The sequence below is a fragment of the Salvelinus fontinalis genome, chromosome 25 (assembly GCF_029448725.1).
Source record: "Salvelinus fontinalis isolate EN_2023a chromosome 25, ASM2944872v1, whole genome shotgun sequence".
Lineage (NCBI taxonomy): Eukaryota > Metazoa > Chordata > Actinopteri > Salmoniformes > Salmonidae > Salvelinus > Salvelinus fontinalis.
The window spans coordinates 39,003,203-39,027,959 of NC_074689.1; the positions used below are offsets into that span (position 1 = coordinate 39,003,203).

Below are 24,757 nucleotides of genomic sequence, written 5' to 3' on the forward strand. Positions count from 1 at the left end.
CATGTAAACACCTTACTCTGCTAATCTTAATCGGCGTAAGGTCAAAATGGTAGTAAAGCATATGCTCAGAAAACAAGGTGTTTTAGTCAGCGGTCTTTTGAATGATTAGGACGTGTAAAGCACTGAATCAGCGTTCCAGCGACGTGAAGTGAGTTTGGAAAAATGGAAAGTATTAATTTTAGCTAGCCACAGCATTTAAGTCCCATCAGGTAGCCTGATTTCAGATGTGTCCATGGAAACAGGATTATTAGGGAAATCATTCTTCTTGCAAAGCATGTAAACGTTTTAATCAAACTATTATATTAATCTGACTATTCACAATAATTACATTATTGTGTGCATGTAACCATACTAATTGTCTTTCTCTCTTGAATGGGGAAAAAATATGTCCTCTCATTAATCCGCAGCAGCCAGTCAGCCAGCCAGCCAGCTAGTTATTCAGTCAGCCAGCTAGTTATTCAGTCAGCCAGCCAGCTAGCCAGCTAGTTGTTCAGTCAGTCAGCTAGCCAGCTAGTTATTCAGTCAGTCAGTCAGCCAGCCAGCTAGTTATTCAGTCAGCCAGCCAGCTAGTTATTCAGCCAGCCAGCCAGCCAGCCAGCTAGTTAGTTATTCAGTCAGCCAGCCAGCCAGCCAGCTAGTTATTCAGTCAGCCAGCCAGCTAGTTATTCAGTCAGCCAGCCAGCTAGTTATTCAGTCAGCCAGCCAGCCAGCCAGCTAATTATTCAGCCAGCCAGCCAGCTAGTTATTCAGTCAGCCAGCCAGCTAGTTATTGTCAGCCAGCCAGCTAGTTATTCAGCCAGCCAGCTAGTCATTCAGCCAGCCAGCCAGCCAGCGAGTTATTCAGCCAGCTAGTTATTCAGCCAGCCAGCTAGTCATTCAGCCAGCCAGCTAGTCATTCAGCCAGCCAGCCAGCCAGCTAGTTATTCAGCCAGCTAGTTATTCAGCCAGCTAGTTATTCAGCCAGCCAGCTAGTTATTCAGCCAGCCAGCTAGTTATTCAGCCAGCCAGCTAGTCATTCAGCCAGCCAGCCAGCTAGTCATTCAGCCAGCCAGCCAGCTAGTCATTCAGCCAGCCAGCTAGTCATTCAGCCAGCCAGCTAGTCATTCAGCCAGCCAGCTAGTCAGCCAGCGAGTTATTCAGCCAGCCAGCGAGTTATTCAGCCAGCCAGCGAGTTATTCAGCCAGCTAGTTATTCAGCCAGCTAGTTATTCAGCCAGCCAGCTAGTTATTCAGCCAGCCAGCTAGTTATTCAGCCAGCCAGCTAGTCATTCAGCCAGCCAGCCAGCTAGTCATTCAGCCAGCCAGCTAGTCATTCAGCCAGCCAGCTAGTCATTCAGCCAGCCAGCTAGTCAGCCAGCGAGTTATTCAGCCAGCCAGCGAGTTATTCAGCCAGCCAGCGAGTTATTCAGCCAGCCAGCTAGTCATTCATCCAGCCAGCCATCCAGCCAGCCAGCTAGCTAGTTATTCCGCCAGCCAGCTAGTTATTCCGCCAGCCAGCTAGTTATTCCGCCAGCCAGCTATTCATTCAGCCAGCCAGCTAGTCATTCAGCCAGCCAGCTAGTCATTCAGCCAGCCAGCTAGTCATTCAGCCAGCCAGCTAGTCATTCAGCCAGCCAGCTAGTCATTCCGCCAGCCAGCTAGTCATTCAGCCAGCCAGCTAGTTATTCAGCCATCCAGCTAGTCATTCAGCCAGCCAGCTAGTCATTCAGCCAGCCAGCTAGTTATTCAGCCAGCCAGCTAGTCATTCAGCCAGCCAGCTAGTTATTCAGCCAGCCAGCTAGTTATTCAGCCAGCCAGCTGGTCATTCATCCAGCCAGCCAGCCAGCCAGCTAGTCAGCCAGCTAGTCATTCAGCCAGCCAGCTAGTCATTCAGCCAGCCAGCTAGTCATTCATCCAGCCAGCTGGTCATTCATCCAGCCAGCCAGCCAGCCAGCCAGCTAGTCAGCCAGCCAGCCAGCTAGTCAGCCAGCTAGTCATTCAGCCAGCCAGCTAGTCATTCAGCCAGCCAGCTAGTCATTCAGCCAGCCAGCTAGTCATTCAGCCAGCCAGCTAGTCATTCAGCCAGCCAGCTAGTCATTCAGCCAGCCAGCTAGTCATTCAGCCAGCCAGCTAGTCATTCAGCCAGCCAGCTATTCAGCCAGCCAGTGAGTTATTCAGCCAGCCAGCGAGTTATTCAGCCAGCCAGCGAGTTATTCAGCCAGCCAGCGAGTTATTCAGCCAGCCAGCTAGTCATTCATCCAGCCAGCCAGCCAGCCAGCCAGCTAGCTAGTTATTCAGCCAGCCAGCTAGTTATTCAGCCAGCCAGCTAGTCATTCAGCCAGCCAGCTAGTCATTCAGCCAGCCAGCTAGTCATTCAGCCAGCCAGCTAGTCATTCAGCCATCCAGCTAGTCATTCAGCCATCCAGCTAGTCATTCAGCCATCCAGCTAGTTATTCAGCCATCCAGCTAGTCATTCAGCCAGCCAGCTAGTCATTCAGCCAGCTAGTCATTCAGCCAGCCGGCTAGTCATTCAGCCAGCCAGCTAGTTATTCAGTCAGCCAGCTAGTTATTCAGTCAGCCAGCTGGTCATTCATCCAGCCAGCTGGTCATTCATCCAGCCAGCTAGTCAGCCAGCCAGCCAGCTAGTCAGCCAGCCAGCCAGCTAGTCAGCCAGCCAGCCAGCTAGTCAGCCAGCTAGTCATTCAGCCAGCCAGCTAGTCATTCAGCCAGTCAGCTGGTCATTCAGCCAGCCAGCTGGTCATTCAGCCAGCTAGTCATTCAGCCAGCCAGCTAGTCATTCAGCCAGCCAGCTAGTCATTCAGCCAGCCAGCTAGTTATTCAGCCAGCCAGCTGGTTATTCAGCCAGCCAGCTGGTCATTCAGCCAGCCAGCTGGTCATTCAGCCAGCTAGTCATTCAGCCAGCCAGCTAGTCATTCAGCCAGCCAGCCAGCCAGCCAGCTAGTTATTCAGCCAGCCAGCTAGTTATTCAGCCAGCCAGCTAGTCAGTCAGCCAGCCAGCTAGTCATTCAGCCAGCCAGCCAGCTAGTCAGCCAGCCAGCCAGCCAGTCATTCAGCCAGTCAGTCATTCAGCCAGCCAGTCATTCAGCCAGCCAGTCATTCAGCCAGTCAGTCATTCAGCCAGGCAGTCATTCAGCCAGCCAGCCAGTCATCTCATTACTCTGCGGTTGTCTGTGTAAGGTCTCTTACAGGGCTTGTTCCAGACGTCCTCTCCTTAGCAGGCCCTGTGGGGTCAGAGGTAGGGGTGTGGAGTATCCAGAGTTTCATGCCTTTATACTATTCCTGTACCATACCAGGGTATATGGTATTACTGGCAGTGCACACAAGGGGTGCTATTTCTTTTCAAATGTATTTCTTAAAAAAAAAAAACTTGTTATGCACAAAACAAATGTAGGCAGCAGGGATCTAGTTACAGGAGAGGTTTGATTGTCTCTGCTGTAACCAAGAAGCTTGATCTTGCAAGCTAGCCAAACCAAATGGTAGCTAGCTAGCCAAACCAAATGGTAGCTAGCTAGCCAAACCAAATGGTAGCTAGCTAGCCAAACCAAATGGTAGCTAGCTAGCCAAACCAAATGGTAGCTAGCTAGCCAAACCAAATGGTAGCTAGCTAGCCAAACCAAATCGTAGCTAGCTAGCCAAACCAAATCGTAGCTAGCAAGCCAAACCAAATCGTAGCTAGCTAGCCAAACCAAATCGTAGCTAGCTAGCCAAACCAAATCGTAGCTAGCTAGCCAAACCAAATCGTAGCTAGCTAGCCAAACCAAATCGTAGCTAGCTAGCCAAACCAAATCGTAGCTAGCAAGCCAAACCAAATCGTAGCTAGCTAGCCAAACCAAATCGTCGCTAGCTAGCCAAACCAAATCGTCGCTAGCTAGCCACACCAAATCGTCGCTAGCTAGCCACACCAAATCGTCGCTAGCTAGCCACACCAAATCGTCGCTAGCTAGCCACACCAAATCGTCGCTAGCTAGCCACACCAAATCGTCGCTAGCTAGCCACACCAAATCGTAGCTAGCTAGCCACACCAAATCGTAGCTAGCTAGCCAAACCAAATCGTAGCTAGCTAGCCAAACCAAATCGTAGCTAGCTAGCCAAACCAAATCGTAGCTAGCTAGCCAAACCAAATCGTCGCTAGCTAGCCAAACCACATCGTCGCTAGCTAGCCAAACCACATCGTCGCTAGCTAGCCAAACCAAATCGTCGCTAGCTAGCCAAACCAAATCGTCGCTAGCTAGCCACACCAAATCTTCGCTAGCTAGCCACACCAAATCGTAGCTAAAGCTCTGAGCTGTAAATAACATGATTTGTAGCACCGAGCTTTAGGCCACACCCCAAACGTGTGAAAATGACGTTATTTCAAAGTACCCCGGTAGACGGTAGTACCCCGGCAGACGGTAGTACCCCGGTAGACGGTAGTACCCCGGTAGACGGTAGTACCCCGGTAGACGGTAGTACCCCGGCAGACGGTAGTACCCCGGCAGACGGTAGTACCCCGGTAGACGGTAGTAGACGGTAGTACCCCGGTAGACGGTAGTACCCCGGTAGACGGTAGTACCCCGGTAGACGGTAGTAGACGGTAGTACCCCGGTAGACGGTAGTACCCCGGCAGACGGTAGTACCCCGGTAGACGGTAGTACCCCGGTAGACGGTAGTACCCCGGTAGACGGTAGTACCCCGGCAGACGGTAGTACCCCGGCAGACGGTAGTACCTCGGCGGACGGTAGTACCCCGGTAGACGGTAGGCTATATAAGGTTTACTGCCCAAGCCTAGTCAGAGGTGGCTTTGAAGCATCTCTCTCCTCCAACAGCCAGAGGTTAGAAGTTAGTCCTTCTCCCTCTTAGCCCTGGTCTCTGGCCTGCTGGCCCTGGTCTCTGGCCTGCTGGCCCTGGTCTCTGGCCTGCTGGCCCTGGTCTCTGGCCTGCTGGCCCTGGTCTCTGGCCTGCTGGCCCTTCTCCCTCTTAGCCCTGGTCTCTGGCCTGCTGGCCCTGGTCTCTGGCCTGCTGGCCCTTCTCCCTCTTAGCCCTGGTCTCTGGCCTGCTGGCCCTGGTCTGTCTGGTTAGCCCTGGTCTCTGGCCTGCTGGCCCTTCTCCCTCTTAGCCCTGGTTGCTGGCCTGCTGGCCCTGGTCTCTGGCCTGCTGGCCCTTCTTCCTCTTAGCCCTGGTCTCTGGCCTGCTGGCCCTGGTCTGTCTGGTTAGCCCTGGTCTCTGGCCTGCTGGCCCTTCTCCCTCTTAGCCCTGGTCGCTGGCCTGCTGGCCCTGGTCTCTGGCCTGCTGGCCCTTCTCCCTCTTAGCCCTGGTCTCTGGCCTGCTGGCCCTGGTCTGTCTGGTTAGCCCTGGTCGCTGGCCTGCTGGCCCTGGTCTCTGGCCTGCTGGCCTTTCTCCCTCTTAGCCCTGGTTTCTGGCCTGCTGGCCCTGGTCTGTCTGGTTAGCCCTGGTCGCTGGCCTGCTGGCCCTGGTCTCTGGCCTGCTGGCCCTTCTCCCTCTTAGCCCTGGTCTCTGGCCTGCTGGCCCTGGTCTGTCCGGTTGGCCCCGGTCTCTGGCTGGCTGGCAGGTTGGCCCCGGTCTCTGGTTGGCCCCGGTCTCTGGCTGGCCCCGGTCTCTGGCTGGCTGGCCTCGGTCTCTGGCTGGCTTGCCGGCCCTGGTCTCTGTCCGGTTGGCTGGCCCTGGTCTCTGATATCCCCTCCTGATGTGGTCCTGGTCTCTGATATCCGCTCCTGATGTGGGCCTGGTCTCTGATATCCCCTCCTGATGTGGGCCTGGTCTCTGATATCCCCTCCTGATGTGGGCCTGGTCTCTGATATCCCCTCCTGATGTGGGCCTGGTCTCTGATATCCCCTCCTGAGGTGGGCCTGGTCTCTGATATCCCCTCCTGAGGTGGGCCTGGTCTCTGATATCCCCTCCTGATGTGGGCCTGGTCTCTGGTATCCCCTCCTGATGTGGGCCTGGTCTCTGGTATCCCCTCCTGATGTGGGCCTGATCTCTGATATTCCCTCCTGATGTGGGCCTGGTCTCTGATATCCCCTCCTGATGTGGGCCTGGACTCTGATATCCCCTCCTGATGTGGGCCTGGACTCTGATAGCCCCTCCTGAGGTGGGCCTGAACTCTGATAGCCCCTCCTGAGGTGGGCCTGGTCTCTGGATGCCTTTGTGCCTCGTGGAGCTCCGTGCCACCTGCTAAATGTTACTTGAATAGAGATCATATCATGCTGGAGATGTTCAACCGTCTCCACTGCGGCCGGCGTCCCCACTCACACTCTCTGTTATACAAGGCAGCCAGGAAGCCGTCCCTTTTTTGAGGCTTCTTATCGACATCAGTTTTTACCTCTTGTGTTCGTGCGCTATCTCTCTTGCTCTCGTTCCCTTTCTCTCTCTCTCTCTCTCCCAATCTACTTACCCTCTCTCATACAATCTTCTCTTCCCCCCCGTCGCTGTGTCTGCGGAATACGAATGCAAAGTTTCGGTATGAGGCTTTTTTTAGAATTTAATAAAATTCAGACAGTATTAAATCGCTGGTGTCCCCCCCCGTTCATATTTAGGCAGATGGGGGGGGGGGGGGTAATATGGAAATGCCCAAAATATGAATAGTTCTGTGTACCGTGCTTAAGGCAATGGTTCCACGTGATCTCATGTGCACCTTGGAATGGATTTACATTCTGCCAATTAGTTTGCTCAATGAAATGTAATTTCAAATAGAACTGGCAAATGAGAAATTCCGCAGGAGCCTTTTTCTCTGTGTCGAGATAACCAGATGTATTTTACGTGGAGCAAAGGAAAGGAAAAGCGGTGATGCTAGACGGGTGCATAATTTCTAATTCTAATGTCTTTTTAGCTAGTCTGGTGGAATGTGGGTTGAGGAGGAGAAGAGCTGCAGGGTGAATGCCTCAGCTTGGCAGGCTCCTTTACATAGCATTGCAGTAAAGTAATGGGGACTGGATCCTGCTGCTGCTGCTGCAGTAAGCAGACAGAGAGGTGTGGCGTCCTGTGTGTGTCTGCTCTCTTCGCTGCTCCCAGTCCCGTGTCACTTCCCGTCTCTTGCCGTGTCGACGAGCACGTACGGAGGTCGTCGACACGCATTAATCGCACTAGCAGCTAGCTCTTCTCCTGCTCGTTAGCTGTTTCCTCCTCAAGTTAGCAGCGGCCCTAATAGCCATGTCTTAATGAGCTCTAATTGAGGATGGGCAATTTTCATGGTCAAAGCCATTGTGAATTTAACACAGACACTTCATCAGTCTTCTAGTATTGCTATTGAGTAGATCGGCAGCTACTGCTCTGCTGCCACGTGTCTCTATCAACAGCTCAGGTCAGGAGCTACTGCTCTGCTGCCACATGTCTCTATCAACATCCCAGGTCAGGAGCTACTGCTCTGCTGCCACGTGTCTCTATCAACATCCCAGGTCAGGAGCTACTGCTCTGCTGCCACGTGTCTCTATCAACATCCCAGGTCAGGAGCTACTGCTCTGCTGCCACGTGTCTCTATCAACATCCCAGGTCAGGAGCTACTGCTCTGCTGCCACGTGTCTCTATCAACATCCCAGGTCAGGAGCTACTGCTCTGCTGCCACGTGTCTCTATCAACATCCCAGGTCAGGAGCTACTGCTCTGCTGCCACGTGTCTCTATCAACATCCCAGGTTGGCAGCTACTGCTCTGCTGCCACATGTCTCTATCAACATCCCAGGTCAGGATCTACTGCTCTGCTGCCACGTGTCTCTATCAACATCCCAGGTCAGGAGCTACTGCTCTGCTGCCACATGTCTCTATCAACATCCCAGGTCGGGAGCTACTGCTCTGCTGCCACGTGTCTCTATCAACATCCCAGGTTGGCAGCTACTGCTCTGCTGCCACATGTCTCTATCAACATCCCAGGTCAGGAGCTACTGCTCTGCTGCCACGTGTCTCTATCAACATCCCAGGTCAGGAGCTACTGCTCTGCTGCCACATGTCTCTATCAACATCCCAGGTCAGGAGCTACTGCTCTGCTGCCACATGTCTCTATCAACATCCCAGGTCAGGAGCTACTGCTCTGCTGCCACGTGTCTCTATCAACATCCCAGGTCAGGAGCTACTGCTCTGCTGCCACGTGTCTCTATCAACATCCCAGGTCGGGAGCTACTGCTCTGCTGCCACGTGTCTCTATCAACATCCCAGGTCAGGAGCTACTGCTCTGCTGCCACGTGTCTCTATCAACATCCCAGGTCAGGAGCTACTGCTCTGCTGCCACATGTCTCTATCAACATCCCAGGTCAGGAGCTACTGCTCTGCTGCCACGTGTCTCTATCAACATCCCAGGTCAGGAGCTACTGCTCTGCTGCCACATGTCTCTATCAACATCCCAGGTCAGGAGCTACTGCTCTGCTGCCACGTGTCTCTATCAACAACCCAGATCGGAAGCTACTGCTCTGCTGCCACGTGTCACTATCAAATCAAATCAAATGTATTTATATTGCCCTTCTTACATCAGCTGATATCTCAAAGTGCTGTACAGAAACCCAGCCTAAAACCCCAAACAGCAAGCAATGCAGGTGTAGAAGCACGATGGCTAGGAAAAACTCCCTAGAAAGGCCAAAACCTAGGAAGAAACCTAGAGAGGAACCAGGCTATGAGTGGTGGCCAGTCCTCTTCTGGCTGTGCCGGGTGGAGATTATAACAGAACCTGGCCATGATGTTCAAATGTTCATAAATGACCAGCATGGTCAAATAATAATAATCACAGTAGTTGTCGAGGGTGCAACAAGTCAGAACCTCAGGAGTAAATGTCAGTTGGCTATTCATAGCCGATCATTAAGAGTATCTCTACCGCTCCTGCTGTCTCTAGAGAGTTGAAAACAGCAGGTCTGGGACAGGTAGCACATCCGGTGAACAGGTCATGGTTCCATAGCCGCGGGCAGAACAGTTGAAACTGGAGCAGCAGCACGGCCAGGTGGACTGGGGACAGCAAGGAGTCATCATGCCAGGTAGTCCTGAGGTATGGTCCTGGGGCTCAGGTCCTCCGAGAGAGAGAAAGAAAGAGAGAATTAGAGAGAGCATACTTAAATTCACACAGGACACCGGATAAGACAGGATAAGTACTCCAGATATAACAAACTGACCCTAGCCCCCCGACACAACTACTGCAGCATAAATACTGGAGGCTGAGACAGGAGCGGTCAGGAGACACTGTGGCCCCATCCGATGATACCCCCGGACAGAGCCAATCAGGAAGGATATAACCCCACCCACTTTCCCAAGGCACAGCCCCCACACCACTACAGGGATATCTTCAACCACCAACTTACCATCCTGAGACAAGGCCGAGTATAGCCCACAAAGATCTCCGCCACGGCACAACCCAAGGGGGGCGCCAACCCAGACAGGAAGATCACGTCAGTAACTCAACCCACTCAAGTGACGCACCCCTCCTAGGGACGGCATGAAAGAGCACCAGTAAGCCAGTGACTCAGCCCCTGTAATAGGGTTAGAGGCAGAGAATCCCAGTGGAGAGAGGGGAACCGGCCAGGCAGAGACAGCAAGGGCGGTTCGTTGCTCCAGAGCCTTTCCGTTCACCTTCACACTCCTGGGCCAGACTACCCTCAATCATAGGACCTACTGAAGAGATGAGTCTTCAGTAAAGACTTAAAGTTTGAGACCGAGTCTGCGTCTCTCACATGGGTAGGCAAACCATTCCATAAAAATGGAGCTCTATAGGAGAAAGCCTTGCCTCCAGCTGTTTGCTTAGAAATTCTAGGGACAATTAGGAGGCCTGCGTCTTGTGACCGTAGCGTACGTGTAGGTATGTACGGTAGGACCAAATCGGAAAGATAGGTAGGAGCAAGCCCAAGTAATGCTTTGTAGGTTAGCAGTAAAACCTTGAAATCAGCCCTTGCCTTAACAGGAAGCCAGTGTAGAGAGGCTAGCACTGGAGTAATATGATACAATTTTTTGGTTCTAGTCAGGATTCTAGCAGCCGTATTTAGCACTAACTGAAGTTTATTTAGTGCTTTATCCGTGTAGCCGGAAAGTAGAGCATTGCAGTAGTCTAACCTAGAAGTAACAAAAGCATGGATTAATTTTTCTGCATTATATTTGTACAGAAAGTTTCTGATTTTTGCAATGTTACGTAGATGGAAAAAAGCTGTCCTTGAAACAGTCTTGATATGTTCGTCAAAAGAGAGATCAGGGTCCAGAGTAACGCCGAGGTCCTTCACAGTTTTATTTGAGACGACTTTACAACCATCAAGATTAATTGTCAGATTAAACAGAAGATCTCTTTGTTTCTTGGGACCTAGAACAAGCATCTCTGTTTTGTCCGAGTTTAAAAGTAGAAAGTTTGCAGCCATCCAATCCACTTCCTTATGTCTGAAACACAGGCTTCCAGCGAGGGCAATTTTGGGTCTTCACCATGTTTCACCGAAATGTACAGCCGTGTATCATCCGCATAGCAGTGAAAGTTAACATTATGTTTTCGAATGACATCCCCAAGAGGTAAAATATATAGTGAAAACAATAGTGGTCCTAAAACGGAACCTTGAGGAACACCGAAATGTACAGTTGATTTGTCAGAGGACAAACCATTCACAGAGACAAACTGATATCTTTCCGACAGATAAGATCTAAACCAGGCCAGAACTTGTCCGTGTAGACCAATTTGGGTTTCCAGTCTCTCCAAAAGAATGTGGTGATCGATGGTATCAAAGGCAGCACTAAGGTCTAGTAGCACGAGGACAGATGCAGAGCCTCGGTCTGACGCCATTAAAAGGTCATTTACCACCTTCACAAGTGCAGTCTCAGTGCTATGATGGGGTCTAAAACCAGACTGAAGCATTTCGTATACATTGTTTGTCTTCAGAAAGGCAGTGAGTTGCTGCGCAACAGCTTTTTCTAAAATTTTTGAGAGGAATGGAAGATTCGATATAGGCCGATAGTTTTTTATATTTTCCGGGTCAAGGTTTGGCTTTTTCAAGAGAGGCTTTATCACTGCCACTTTTAATGAGTTTGGTACACATCCGGTGGATAGAGAGCCGTTTATTATGTTCAACATAGGAGGGCCAAGCACAGGAAGCAGCTCCTTCAGCAGTTTAGTAGGAATAGGATCCAGTATGCAGCTAGAAGGTTTAGAGGCCATGATTATTTTCATCATTGTGTCAAGAGATATAGTACTAAAACACTTGAGTGTCCCTCTTGATCCTAGGTCCTGGTAGAGTTGTGCAGACTCAGGACAGCTGAGCTTTGGAGGAATACGCAGATTTAAAGAGGAGTGAGCGACTGCCATTAGAAGGCATCATGTTAATGTTACTACCTAGCTACGGCTGTTGGAAGTCCTGACGAACAGATAAAGCGTCCGGAGTGAAAAAGTTGAATGAAAAAAAAAAAAGTTGTGAGGGGAAAAACAAAAAATATAAACAGTAATTAAAAAGTAAAAACCGTAAAGTTGTCAGGTAGCAAAGTAAGGTTGGCAACAAAACGCACAGCAACACGTAAACAAGTCTGCAAGTTGCAAACCATCTCTGTTTCTTTCACCCTCTCTGTCTCTCTCTCTCTCTCTCTCTCTCTCTCTCTCTCTCTCTCGCTCACTCATTTCCCTCTCGCTCACTCATTTCCCGCTCGCTCACTCATTTCCCTCTCTCTCTCTCTCTCTCGCTCTCTCTCTCTCTCTCTCCCCCTTTTGCTGTTACTGTTGTGACACAGGCTCTTTTATACCGTCTACTTCAAAGCTAGATTAAAACCGTCCGGGGCAACTCTGCTGATCAAATGTTAAACTCCTTAGCGAGGTTCTCTTCTGTGATTCACAAAGGGTCCATTTTAAAGGGAGAACCAATAGATGTGTGTGTGTGTGTGTGTGTGTGTGTGAGAGAGAGATCGGTGCTCCTATACCGTTTAGTGTTACAGAACTTTTCTCGCAGAAGTTAAAGGGACGGATACCGCCACAGCTGGATCATCAACATCGAGACGTACTATATTATCTGTTGTCAGGGAGACGGTGAAAGTCAGCTGGAGACTTCCGAGGATCTGTAGCCTTGTGATTTTAATGATGATACAGAGAAAAACGGGGACTTGAACATAGGATTTTTAGTCCATATTAACCAGTCCTATCTACATTATTGTCAAACTTTTTGGTCGATTCACAATATATATTTCTCTAAATAAGCTTTGTTGTACAATTTGTAAAGGTCAAATCCACTGCATTTCAAGCAGTCAGCTATAATCTAAAGAATTTAGAGCTTGTGAAACTATACCTAAGATAAATATAAACCTTCCACAAACATCAGACCCATTAATAATTAAATTATTCTATCAAAATAGTTTAACCTGTTTTTTTTGTAATAATCACTGATCTGCGTTTCAAGTCTGTGAAAATGCCGTTTGTTCCAAATGTAACCAGAACCACGTATAATCATCATTCACTAATGATGACCAACTTCCTGTAGCTGGCATTATAGAAAATGAACACTGGTCTCATTAACAATATCCCACGCGCTAGTGATTAGCCCACGCGCTAGTGATTAGCCCACGCGCTAGTGATTAGCCCACGCGCTAGTGATTAGCCCACGCGCTAGTGATTAGCCCACGCGCTAGTGATTAGCCCATGCTCTATGGGGTTGGCCCACGCGCTATTTGGTTGGCCTTCCTATTAATACTTACACCAAGCCCCCCCACCTGTCACCAAGCCCCTCCCCTGCCCCATCTCGTTTCTGTATAGAAGGTAATAATTCTCTCAAATGTCTTGGGCGATTCCCATTTGTGAAACAATTTCAAATGCCACAAATTCACTCCTTGTTTTAAGTGAGGTGTAAGTTGGAAGCTCAGAGATGAGGTTATCATCAACCAAGAGACATATGGCGCAACTGTTGTGAAATGTATCCTTTTTGTATTTCGCTGGCATCTTGTGTAATGTTCTCCTCTCTTGTCTCTCTCTCTTGTCTCTTCTCTGCTTGGTTGCAGGCTCACCGGTCGAGTCTCAAGGTTCAACAGACACAGACGGGGAGAACATGACTCACCGGCCTGTGCCAGAGCTTGGCATGGGGCTACTGTGCCAGCCTCACCCCTACCAGGCCCTCTGATGCCCCAGTGCAACATGACAGAGAGGCTGTGAGGCTTGGATCGTCCCCCCCGTCCCCTGTCCCGACAATACTCTCAACAGTTCCCCTAACCCCTGACCTCCACATCCTGTCCCACCATGCTGCGTTTCCTGCCTCTGAAGCTGAGTCGTCTCTACCGTTGTCTGAAGCTTCTACTGGTGGTCGGTCTGTTTGTTATCCTCCTGATGAACACCCACAACCTGTTCGCCTCCTTCCAGAAGAACGAGCTGACGGACCGCCGCTTCATCAACCTCAACAAGTGTCCCGCCTGCTTCGGCACCAGCTGGTGCAGGAAGTTCATGAACGGCCAGGTGTCCTTCGAGACCTGGGGACGCCTGCGCTTCCTGGATGTCTTCAACGTCAAGAACGTGTATTTCGCCCAGTACGGAGAGCCGCGGGAGGGGACGAGGCGCGTGGTGCTCAAACGCCTGGGATCCAACCAGGAGCTGGCGGACATTGACCAGAAGATCTGTAAGAGAGCTACTGGCCGTCCTCGCTGCGACCTCATCCAGGCCATATACAAGACGGAGTTCGCCAGGCTGAACGGTGACGTGAGGCTTCTGACCCCTGAGGTGGTAGAGGGCTGGTCTGACCTGGTTCACTGCCCCTCCCAGAGGCTGCTGGACAGGGTGGTTCGGCGCTATGCCGAAACCAAAGACTCTGGCAGCTTCCTGCTGAAGAACCTGAAGGACACAGAGAGGATGCAGCTACTGATGACCCTGGCCTTTAACCCTGAGCCCCTCGTACTACAGGTAGGAACTAAAAGACCTTTAATACCCTGCCCTCTTCTAGTGTTTCCTCTATGTTACTGCATTTAAAAGGTCAAGCTGTCTTCGTTGTTTCCTATTGGTTATTACCTTCTGAGTGAGATGCAGTGTCAAGACTGCTGACATGTTTTAGAGAAACCTGTCGAAGTCAGGTGCCAATTATACTGTTAGGCCTATTTGACCCTTTCTACAGTGTGAGAATTTCACCAGAATGTTCAACTTAAAGATATACGTGTATAAACTAGGCTTGGGCGGTATACCGTATACTGGGGTATTGTATGAACTAGGCTTGGGCGGTATACCGTATACTGGGGTATTGTATGAACTAGGCTTGGGCGGTATACCGTATACTGGGGTATTGTATGAACTAGGCTTGGGCGGTATACCGTATACTGGGGTATTGTATGAACTATTCTTGGGTGGTATACCGTATACTGGGGTATTGTATGAACTAGGCTTGGGCGGTATACCCTATACTGGGGTATTGTATAAACTAGGCTTGGGCGGTATACTGTACATACCGTATACTGGGGTATTGTATAAACTAGGCTTGGGCGGTATACCGTATACTGGCGTATTGTATAAACTAGGCTATATACCGTATACTGGGGTATTTGGAAAACGCCACAAGAAGGTTTTTCAATACCTTCAATACCGTTGAAACAATTTTTTAAAATGTTTTATTTTTTTTCTATAGTACCAGTCAAAAATTTGGACACCTACTCATTCAAGGGTTTTTATTTATTTGTACTGTTTTCTTATTTCTCTCAAATTTTGTGTAGAAATATGTGTACATCCCTGTTAGTGAGCATTTCTCCTTTGCCAAGATAATCCATCCACCTGACAGGTTTGGCATAATCAAGATTTAGATTAAACAGCATGATCATTACACAGATACACCTTGTGCTGGGGACAATAAAAGGCCACTCTAAAAATGTGCAGGTTTGTCACACAACACAATGTCACAGAAGTTTTGAGGGAGCGTGCAATTGGCATGCTGACTACAGCAATGTACAACAGAGCAGTTGCCAGAGAATATAATGTTCATTTATCTACCATAAGCCGCTACCAAAGTCGTTTTGAAAAATTTGGCTGTACGTCCAACCGGCCTCACAACCACAGACCACGTTTAACCACTTCAGCCCAGGACCTCCACATCATTTTTCTTCACCCCTGGAATCGTCTGAAAACTTATTCTGATTGGCTGGTTCTGGCTCCCCAGTGGGTGGGCCTATGCCCTCCCAGGCCCAACCATTGCTGCGCCCCTGCCCAGTCATGTAGTTATTCGTCTGTTAGAATGGTGACGCATCATTAACCGAAGATGTCAAATTGGCTTTAGGCCTACATTTTTCACTAGGAATGACAAATGTTAGTGCACTATTTATCAAGCGTTGGTGCTTATGCACCTTGCAGATTGATATGCATCTGATGCGTATGCTAAAGAGGACGCTTCTCTAGCGGTTACTGATAGGCTGAAAGGCCAGGCGGTTCTAGTGTTAAAGGTGCATGGAACCCTTCTGCCCTCGGGGGCTCTTCAGGGATCCCGTCTGCCCTCGGGGGCTCATCAGGGATCCCGTCTGCCCTCGGGGGCTCTTCAGGGAACCCTTCTGCCCTCGGGGGGCTCTGCAGGAAACCCTTCTGCCCTCGGGGGCTCTACAGGAAACCCTTCTGCCCTCGGGGGCTCTACAGGAAAGCCTTCTGCCCTCGGGGGCTCTACAGGAAAGCCTTCTGCCCTCGGGGGCTCTTCAGGAAAGCCTTCTGCCCTCGGGGGCTCTTCAGGAAAGCCTTCTGCCTTCGGGGGCTCTTCAGGGAACCCGTCTGCCCTCGGGGGCTCTACAGGAAACCCTTCTGCCCTCAGGGGGCTCTTCAGGAAACCCTTCTGCCCTCAGGGGCTCTGCAGGAAACCCGTCTGCCCTCGAGGGCTCTACAGGAAACCCTTCTGCCCTCGGGGGCTCAAAAGGAAACCCTTCTGTCCTCGGGGGCTCAACAGGAAACCCTTCTGCCCTCGGGGGCTCTACAGGAAACCCTTCTGCCCTCGGGGGCTCTTCAGGAAACCCTTCTGCCCTCGGGGGCTCTTCGGGAAACCCTTCTGCCCTCGCGGGCTCTACGGGAAACCCTTCTGCCCTCGGGGGCTCTACGGGAAACCCTTCTGCCCTCGGGGGCTCTTCAGGAAACCCTTCTGCCCTCGGGGGCTCTTCAGGAAACCCTTCTGCCCTCAGGGGCTCTTCAGGAAACCCTTCTGCCCTCAGGGAGCTCTTCAAGAAACCCTTTTGCCCTTGGGGGCTCTTCAGGAAACCCTTCTGCCCTCAGGGGGCTCTTCAGGAAACCCTTCTGCCCTCGGGGGGCTCTTCAGGAAACCCTTCTGCCCTCGGGGGCTCTTCAGGAAACCCTTCTGCCCTCAGGGGGCTCTTCAGGAAACCCTTCTGCCCTCAGGGGCTCTTCAGGAAACCCTTCTGCCCTCGGGGGCTCTTCAGGAAACCCTTCTGCCCTCGGGGGGCTCTTCAGGGAACCCTTCTGCCCTCGGGGGCTCTTCAGGAAACAGAAGGGACAGGGCTGTCAGTCAGGAGAAGAACAGAGCAGGGCTGGGTGTAATACCAACCAAACCCTCCATTAGGACCTGATCCCGACGGTCACTACCAGATGGTAAGATGGATAACCTACGGCAGGAACTAGTCTAAATGATGGATAACCTATGGCAGCAACTAGTCTAAATGATGGATAACCTATGGCAGCAACTAGTCTAAATGATGGATAACCTACGGCAGCAACTAGTCTAAATAATGGATAACCAATGGCAGCAACTAGTCTAAATGATGGATAACCTATGGCAGCAACTAGTCGAAATGATGGATAACCTATGGCAGCAACTAGTCGAAATGATGGATAACCTATGGCAGCAACTAGTCTAAATGATGGATAACCTATGGCAGCAACTAGTCTAAATGATGGATAACCTACGGCAGGAACTAGTCTAAATGATGGATAACCTATGGCAGCAACTAGTCTAAATGATGGATAACCTATGGCAGCAACTAGTCTAAATGATGGATAACCTATGGCAGCAACTAGTCTAAATGATGGATATCCTATGGCAGCAACTAGTCTAAATGATGGATAACCTATGGCACCCCCAAAACCAATTCCCCCTTTGGTCGCCTCTCCTTCCACTTCTCTGCTGCCAATGACTGGAACGAACTACTAAAATCTCTGAAACTAGAAACACTTATCTCCCTCACTAGCTTTAAGCACCAGCTGTCAGAGCAGCTCACAGATCACTGCATCTGTACATAGCCCATCTATAATTTAGCCCAGACACCTCTTCCCCTACTGTATGTATTTATTTATTCTGCTCCTTTGCACCCCATTATTTCTATCTCTACTTTGCACATTCTTCCACTGCAAATCTACCATTTCAGTGTTTTACTTGCTATATTGTATTTACTTCGCCACCATGGCCTTTTTTTGCCTTTACCTCCCTTATCTCACCTCATTTGCTCACATTGTATATAGACTTATTTTTCTACTGTATTATTGACTGTACTCTTGTTTATCCCATGTGTAACTCTGTTTGTGTCGAACTGCTTTGCTTTTATATTGGCCAGGTTGCAGTTGTAAATGAGAACTTGTTCTCAACTGGCCGACCTGGTTAAATAAAGGTCAAAAAATAAAATAAAATGGCAGCAACTAGTCTAAATGGCGGATAACCTATGGCAGCAACTAGTCTAAATGATGGATAACCTACGGCAGGAACTAGTCTAAATGATGGATAACCTATGGTAGCAACTAGTCTAAATGATGGATAACCTATGGCAGCAACTAGTCTAAATGATGGATAACCTACGGCAGCAACTAGTCTAAATGATGGATAACCTACGGCAGCAACTAGTCTAAATGATGGATAACCTACGGCAGCAACTAGTCTAAATTATGGATAACCTACGGCAGCAACTAGTCTAAATGATGGATAACCTACGGCAGCAACTAGTCTAAATGATGGATAACCTACGGCAGCAACTAGTCTAAATGATGGATAACCTACGGCAGCAACTAGTCTAAATGATGGATAACCTACGGCAGCAACTAGTCTAAATGATGGATAACCTACGGCAGCAACTAGTCTAAATGATGGATAACCTACGGCAGCAACTAGTCTAAATGATGGATAACCTACTTCCCCCTCCCTCCCGTTTCACACACAGCCCTTCCCCCACCCTGCAGCAACAACACACGGCCCTTCCCCCACCCTGCAGCAGCAACACACGGCCCTTCCCCCACCCTGCTGCTGCAGCAACACACGGCCCTTCCCCCACCCTGCTGCTGCAACAACACACGGCCCTTCCCCCACCCTGCAGCAGCAACACACGGCCCTTCCCCCACCCTGCTGCTGCAGCAACACACGGCCCTTCCCCCACCCTGCTGCTGCAACAACACACGGCCCTTCCCCCACCCTGCAGCAACAACACACGGCCCTTCCCCCACCCTGCTGCTGCAACAACACACGGCCCTTCCCCCACCCTGCAGCAACAACACACGGCCCTTCCCCCACCCTGCTGCTGCAGCAACACACGGCCCTTCCCCCACCCTGCAACAACACACGACCCTTCCCCCACCCTGCAGCAACACACACGGCCCTTCCCCCACCCTGCAACAACACACGACCCTTCCCCCACCCTGCAGCAACACACACGGCCCTTCCCCCACCCTGCAGCAACACACACGGCCCTTCCCCCACCCTGCAGCAACACACGGCCCTTCCCCCACCCTGCAGCAACACACGGCCCTTCCCCCACCCTGCAGCAACACACGGCCCTTCCCCCACCCTGCTCCTGCAGCAACACACGGCCCTTCCCCCACCCTGCTGCTGCAACAACACACGGCCCTTCCCCCACCCTGCAGCAACAACACACGGCCCTTCCCCCACCCTGCAGCAACAACACACGGCCCTTCCCCCACCCTGCTGCTGCAACAACACACGGCCCTTCCCCCACCCTGCAGCAACAACACACGGCCCTTCCCCCACCCTGCTGCTGCAGCAACACACGGCCCTTCCCCCACCCTGCAGCAACACACACGGCCCTTCCCCCACCCTGCAGCAACACACGGCCCTTCCCCCACCCTGCTGCTGCAGCAACACACGGCCCTTCCCCCACCCTGCAGCAACACACACGGCCCTTCCCCCACCCTGCAGCAACACACGGCCCTTCCCCCACCCTGCAGCAACACACGGCCCTTCCCCCACCCTGCAGCAACACACGGCCCTTCCCCCACCCTGCTGCTGCAACAACACACGACCCTTCCCCCACCCTGCAGCAACACACGGCCCTTCCCCCACCCTGCAGCAACACACACGGCCCTTCCCCCACCCTGCAGCAACAACACACGGCCCTTCCCCCACCCTGCAACAACACACGGCCCTTCCCCCACCCTGCAGCAACACACGGCCCTTCCCCCACCCTGCAGCAACACACGGCCCTTCCCCCACCCTGCAGCAACACACACGACCCTTCCCCCACCCTGCTGCTGCAACAACACACGGCCCTTCCCCCACCCTGCAGCAACAACACACGACCCTTCCCCCACCCTGCAGCAACAACACACGGCCCTTCCCCCACCCTGCTGCTGCAACAACACACGGCCCTTCCCCCACCCTGCAGCAACAACACACGGCCCTTCCCCCACCCTGCTGCTGCAGCAACACACGGCCCTTCCCCCACCCTGCAGCAACACACACGGCCCTTCCCCCACCCTGCTGCTGCAGCAACACACGGCCCTTCCCCCACCCTGCTGCTGCAGCAACACACGGCCCTTCCCCCACCCTGCTGCTGCAACAACACACGGCCCTTCCCCCACCCTGCAGCAACAACACACGGCCCTTCCCCCACCCTGCAACAACACACGGCCCTTCCCCCACCCTGCAGCAACACACGGCCCTTCCCCCACCCTGCAGCAACAACACACGACCCTTCCCCCACCCTGCAGCAACACACACGACCCTTCCCCCACCCTGCAGCAACAACACACGGCCCTTCCCCCACCCTGCTGCTGCAGCAACACACGGCCCTTCCCCCACCCTGCAGCAACACACACGACCCTTCCCCCACCCTGCAGCAACAACACACGACCCTTCCCCCACCCTGCAGCAACACACGGCCCTTCCCCCACCCTGCTGCTGCAGCAACACACGGCCCTTCCCCCACCCTGCAGCAACACACACGACCCTTCCCCCACCCTGCAGCAACAACACACGACCCTTCCCCCACCCTGCAGCAACAACACACGGCCCTTCCCCCACCCTGCAGCAACAACACACGGCCCTTCCCCCACCCTGCAGCAACACACGGCCCTTCCCCCACCCTGCAGCAACACACACGGCCCTTCCCCCACCCTGCAGCAACACACACGACCCTTCCCCCACCCTGCTGCAACACACACGGCCCTTCCCCCACCCTGCAGCAACACACACAGCCCTTCCCCCACCCTGCTGCTGCAACAACACACGGCCCTTCCCCCACCCTGCAGCAACACACGGCCCTTCCCCCACCCTGCTGCAACACACACGACCCTTCCCCCACCCTGCAGCAACACACACGGCCCTTCCCCCACCCTGCAGCAACAACACACGGCCCTTCCCCCACCCTGCAGCAACACACGGCCCTTCCCCCACCCTGCTGCTGCAACACACACGGCCCTTCCCCCACCCTGCAGCAACACACGGCCCTTCCCCCACCCTGCTGCTGCAACACACACGGCCCTTCCCCCACCCTGCAGCAACACACGGCCCTTCCCCCACCCTGCTGCTGCAGCAACACACGGCCCTTCCCCCACCCTGCAGCAACACACACGGCCCTTCCCCCACCCTGCAGCAACACACACGACCCTTCCCCCACCCTGCAGCAACACACGGCCCTTCCCCCACCCTGCTGCAACACACACGGCCCTTCCCCCACCCTGCTGCAACACACACGACCCTTCCCCCACCCTGCAGCAACAACACACGGCCCTTCCCCCACCCTGCAGCAACACACGGCCCTTCCCCCACCCTGCAGCAACACACACGACCCTTCCCCCACCCTGCTGCAACACACGGCCCTTCCCCCACCCTGCTGCAACACACGACCCTTCCCCCACCCAGCAACAACACACGGCCCTTCCCCCACCCTGCAGCAACAACACACGGCCCTTCCCCCACCCTGCAGCAACACACACGACCCTTCCCCCACCCTGCTGCAACAACACACGGCCCTTCCCCCACCCTGCAGCAACAACACACGGCCCTTCCCCCACCCTGCAGCAACACACACGACCCTTCCCCCACCCTGCTGCAACAACACACGGCCCTTCCCCCACCCTGCAGCAACACACAGCCCTTCCCCCACCCTGCTGCAACAACACACGGCCCTTCCCCCACCCTGCTGCAACAACACACGGCCCTTCCCCCACCCTGCAGCAACACACGGCCCTTCCCCCACCCTGCTGCTGCAACACACACGGCCCTTCCCCCACCCTGCTGCTGCAACAACACACGACCCTTCCCCCACCCTGCTGCTGCAGCAACACACGGCCCTTCCCCCACCCTGCTGCTGCAGCAACACACGACCCTTCCCCCACCCTGCTGCTGCAGCAACACACGGCCCTTCCCCCACCCTGCTGCTGCAGCAACACACGACCCTTCCCCCACCCTGCAACAACACACACGGCCCTTCCCCCACCCTGCAGCAACACACACGGCCCTTCCCCCACCCTGCTGCAACACACACGGCCCTTCCCCCACCCTGCAACAACACACACGACCCTTCCCCCACCCTGCAGCAACACACAGCCCTTCCCCCACCCTGCTGCTGCAGCAACACACGGCCCTTCCCCCACCCTGCTGCTGCAGCAACACACGGCCCTTCCCCCACCCTGCTGCAACACACACGGCCCTTCCCCCACCCTGCTGCAACACACACGGCCCTTCCCCCACCCTGCAGCAACACACACGACCCTTCCCCCACCCTGCTGCTGCAACACACACGACCCTTCCCCCACCCTGCAGCAACACACACGGCCCTTCCCCCACCCTGCAACAACACACGGCCCTTCCCCCCCCTGCTGCAGCAACACACGGCCCTTCCCCCACCCTGCTGCTGCAACACACACGACCCTTCCCCCACCCTGCTGCTGCAACACACACGACCCTTCCCCCCCCTGCAGCAACAACACACGGCCCTTCCCCCACCCTGCTGCTGCAACACACGGCCCTTCCCCCACCCTGCTGCAGCAACACACGGCCCTTCCCCCACCCTGCTGCAGCAACACACGGCCCTTCCCCCACCCTGCAGCAGCAACACACACGGCCCTTCCCCCACCCTGCAGCAGCAACACACGACCCTTCCCCCACCCTGCTGCTGCAGCAACACACGGCCCTTCCCCCACCCTGCTGCTGCAGCAACACACGGCCCTTCCCCCACCCTGCTGCTGCAGCAACACACGGCCCTTCCCCCACCCTGCTGCTGCAGCACACACGGCCCTTCCCCCACCCTGCTGCTGCAACAACACACGACCCTTCCCCCACCCTGCTGCAGCAGCAACACACGGCCCTTCCCCCACCCTGCTGCTGCAGCAACACACGACCCTTCCCCCACCCTTCTGCAGCAGCAACACACAGAGCATCATTCTCCCAAGTCAGACAGCAAACAAGTTCCCACTTTAAAAAAAAAAAAAAAAGTTTCACAAAAAACATCTATTTTCAACTTTCTGTAAAAAAATGTCATGATATTATTGGAAGTAAACAGGGACATATCAGAGTGTAGGGTACCAAACCCTCTTTCTTCCGCCATAGATCTTTAACCACTTAGCATCAATCAGACCCAACCCCAAAACCAACCTGCAGCTTCTAAATACGTCCTCCTCAACCAATATGGAGAAGTGTTATGGAGTGCTGTGGTGGGGACTTCCTTTGAAGGTCAGGGATTGCCTAGAGTTAGACCTACTGAGTTACTGCATATTTACAGTAAATGGAGGGCAGGTTTGAATTATTCAAAGTGGGATGGTCTTTTTGTGTGGTGTGTGTGTGTGTGTGTGTGTGTGTGTGTGTGTGTGTGTGTGTGTGTGTGTGTGTGTGTGTGTGTGTGTGTGTGTGTGTGTGTGTGTGTGTGTGTGTAAAACTAGTTTTGAAACAGGCCAATCCATAGACTATTTCTGTCTCTTCCCTTTCAACAGTATGCAGTAGGGCAGTGTTTCTAACCTGGGTACCCAAAAGGAGTCACATTCATTTAGCTTCTGCCTGGACACTACACCTGATTCCATCCATCAACTCATCAAACCTTTTAATTTGTGAAGAGAGAAAATCTATAAAAGAAATCAAATCTGCCCCTATTTGGGTCCCCGGGACCTGGATTGAGAAACACTGCAGGATCACTTCTGCAATCCCCCTGACTGTACTTAGGTACAGGCAGAGTTAGCGGACTCCTTTTTGTATCTGTGACATTATGAAAGCTGTGGCAGAATTGGTAGCGCCATTGAGGCTATCTCTATGTTAAAGTAGCACATTTTCATTTTGTTTTTGAAGAAAAGGGTAAAGCTAATATTGATAATTTACTGCCACTAGCAGTGCTGGAGTCCTGAACCAAACCTGGTGTATCATTCATTCATACTTTACTCTATCATTCATAGAATACTTTAAAGTGGTGGAAGCCGTCATTGGCAATGTCCATGTTTAAATGGGTTCTATGAATCTAGAGTCCTCTATCTAACTCTGACCTGGGTTCTATGAATCTAGAGTCCTCTATCTAACTCTGACCTGGGTTCTATGAATCTAGAGTCCTCTATCTAACTCTGACCTGGGTTCTATGAATCTAGAGTCCTCTATCTAACTCTGACCTGGGTTCTATGAATCTAGAGTCCTCTATCTAACTCTGACCTGGGTTCTATGAATCTAGAGTCCTCTAACTAACTCTGATCTGGGTTCTATGAATCTAGAGTCCTCTATCTAACTCTGACCTGGGTTCTATGAATCTAGAGTCCTCTAACTAACTCTGACCTGGGTTCTATGAATCTAGAGTCCTTTATGTAACTCTGACCTGGGTTCTAGGAATCTAGAGTCCTCTATCTAACTCTGACCTGGGTTCTATGAATCTAGAGTCCTCTATCTATCTCTGACCTGGGTTCTATGAATCTAGAGTCCTCTATCTAACTCTGACCTGGGTTCTATGAATCTAGAGTCCTCTATCTATCTCTGACCTGGGTTCTATGAATCTAGAGTCCTCTAACTAACGCTGACCTGGGTTCTATGAATCTAGAGTCCTCTATCTAACTCTGACCTGGGTTCTATGAATCTAGAGTCCTCTAACTAACTCTGACCTGGGTTCTATGAATCTAGAGTCCTCTATCTAACTCTGACCTGGGTTCTATGAATCTAGAGTCCTCTATCTAACTCTGACCTGGGTTCTATGAATCTAGAGTCCTCTATCTAACTCTGACCTGGGTTCTATGAATCTAGAGTCCTCTAACTAACTCTGATCTGGGTTCTATGAATCTAGAGTCCTCTATCTAACTCTGACCTGGGTTCTATGAATCTAGAGTCCTCTAACTAACTCTGACCTGGGTTCTATGAATCTAGAGTCCTTTATGTAACTCTGACCTGGGTTCTAGGAATCTAGAGTCCTCTATCTAACTCTGACCTGGGTTCTATGAATCTAGAGTCCTCTATCTATCTCTGACCTGGGTTCTATGAATCTAGAGTCCTCTATCTAACTCTGACCTGGGTTCTATGAATCTAGAGTCCTCTATCTATCTCTGACCTGGGTTCTATGAATCTAGAGTCCTCTAACTAACGCTGACCTGGGTTCTATGAATCTAGAGTCCTCTATCTAACTCTGACCTGGGTTCTATGAATCTAGAGTCCTCTAACTAACTCTGACCTGGGTTCTATGAATCTAGAGTCCTCTATCTAACTCTGAC

The 24,757-nt window shown here is 52.2% G+C and overlaps 1 protein-coding gene across 2 annotated transcripts in view; it reads left to right on the plus strand.

Annotated features, from left to right (window-relative positions):
• Window positions 1-24,757, plus strand: part of LOC129823270 (divergent protein kinase domain 2A-like) — a 150,641-nt gene that overhangs the window by 34,417 nt on the left and 91,467 nt on the right. For both annotated transcript variants that reach the window (XM_055882192.1, XM_055882194.1), the window contains exon 2: window positions 12,913-13,801. In XM_055882192.1, the coding sequence (XP_055738167.1) occupies window positions 13,148-13,801 (654 nt within the window). In that variant the 5' untranslated portion in view covers window positions 12,913-13,147. The remainder of the gene's footprint in view (window positions 1-12,912; window positions 13,802-24,757) is intronic.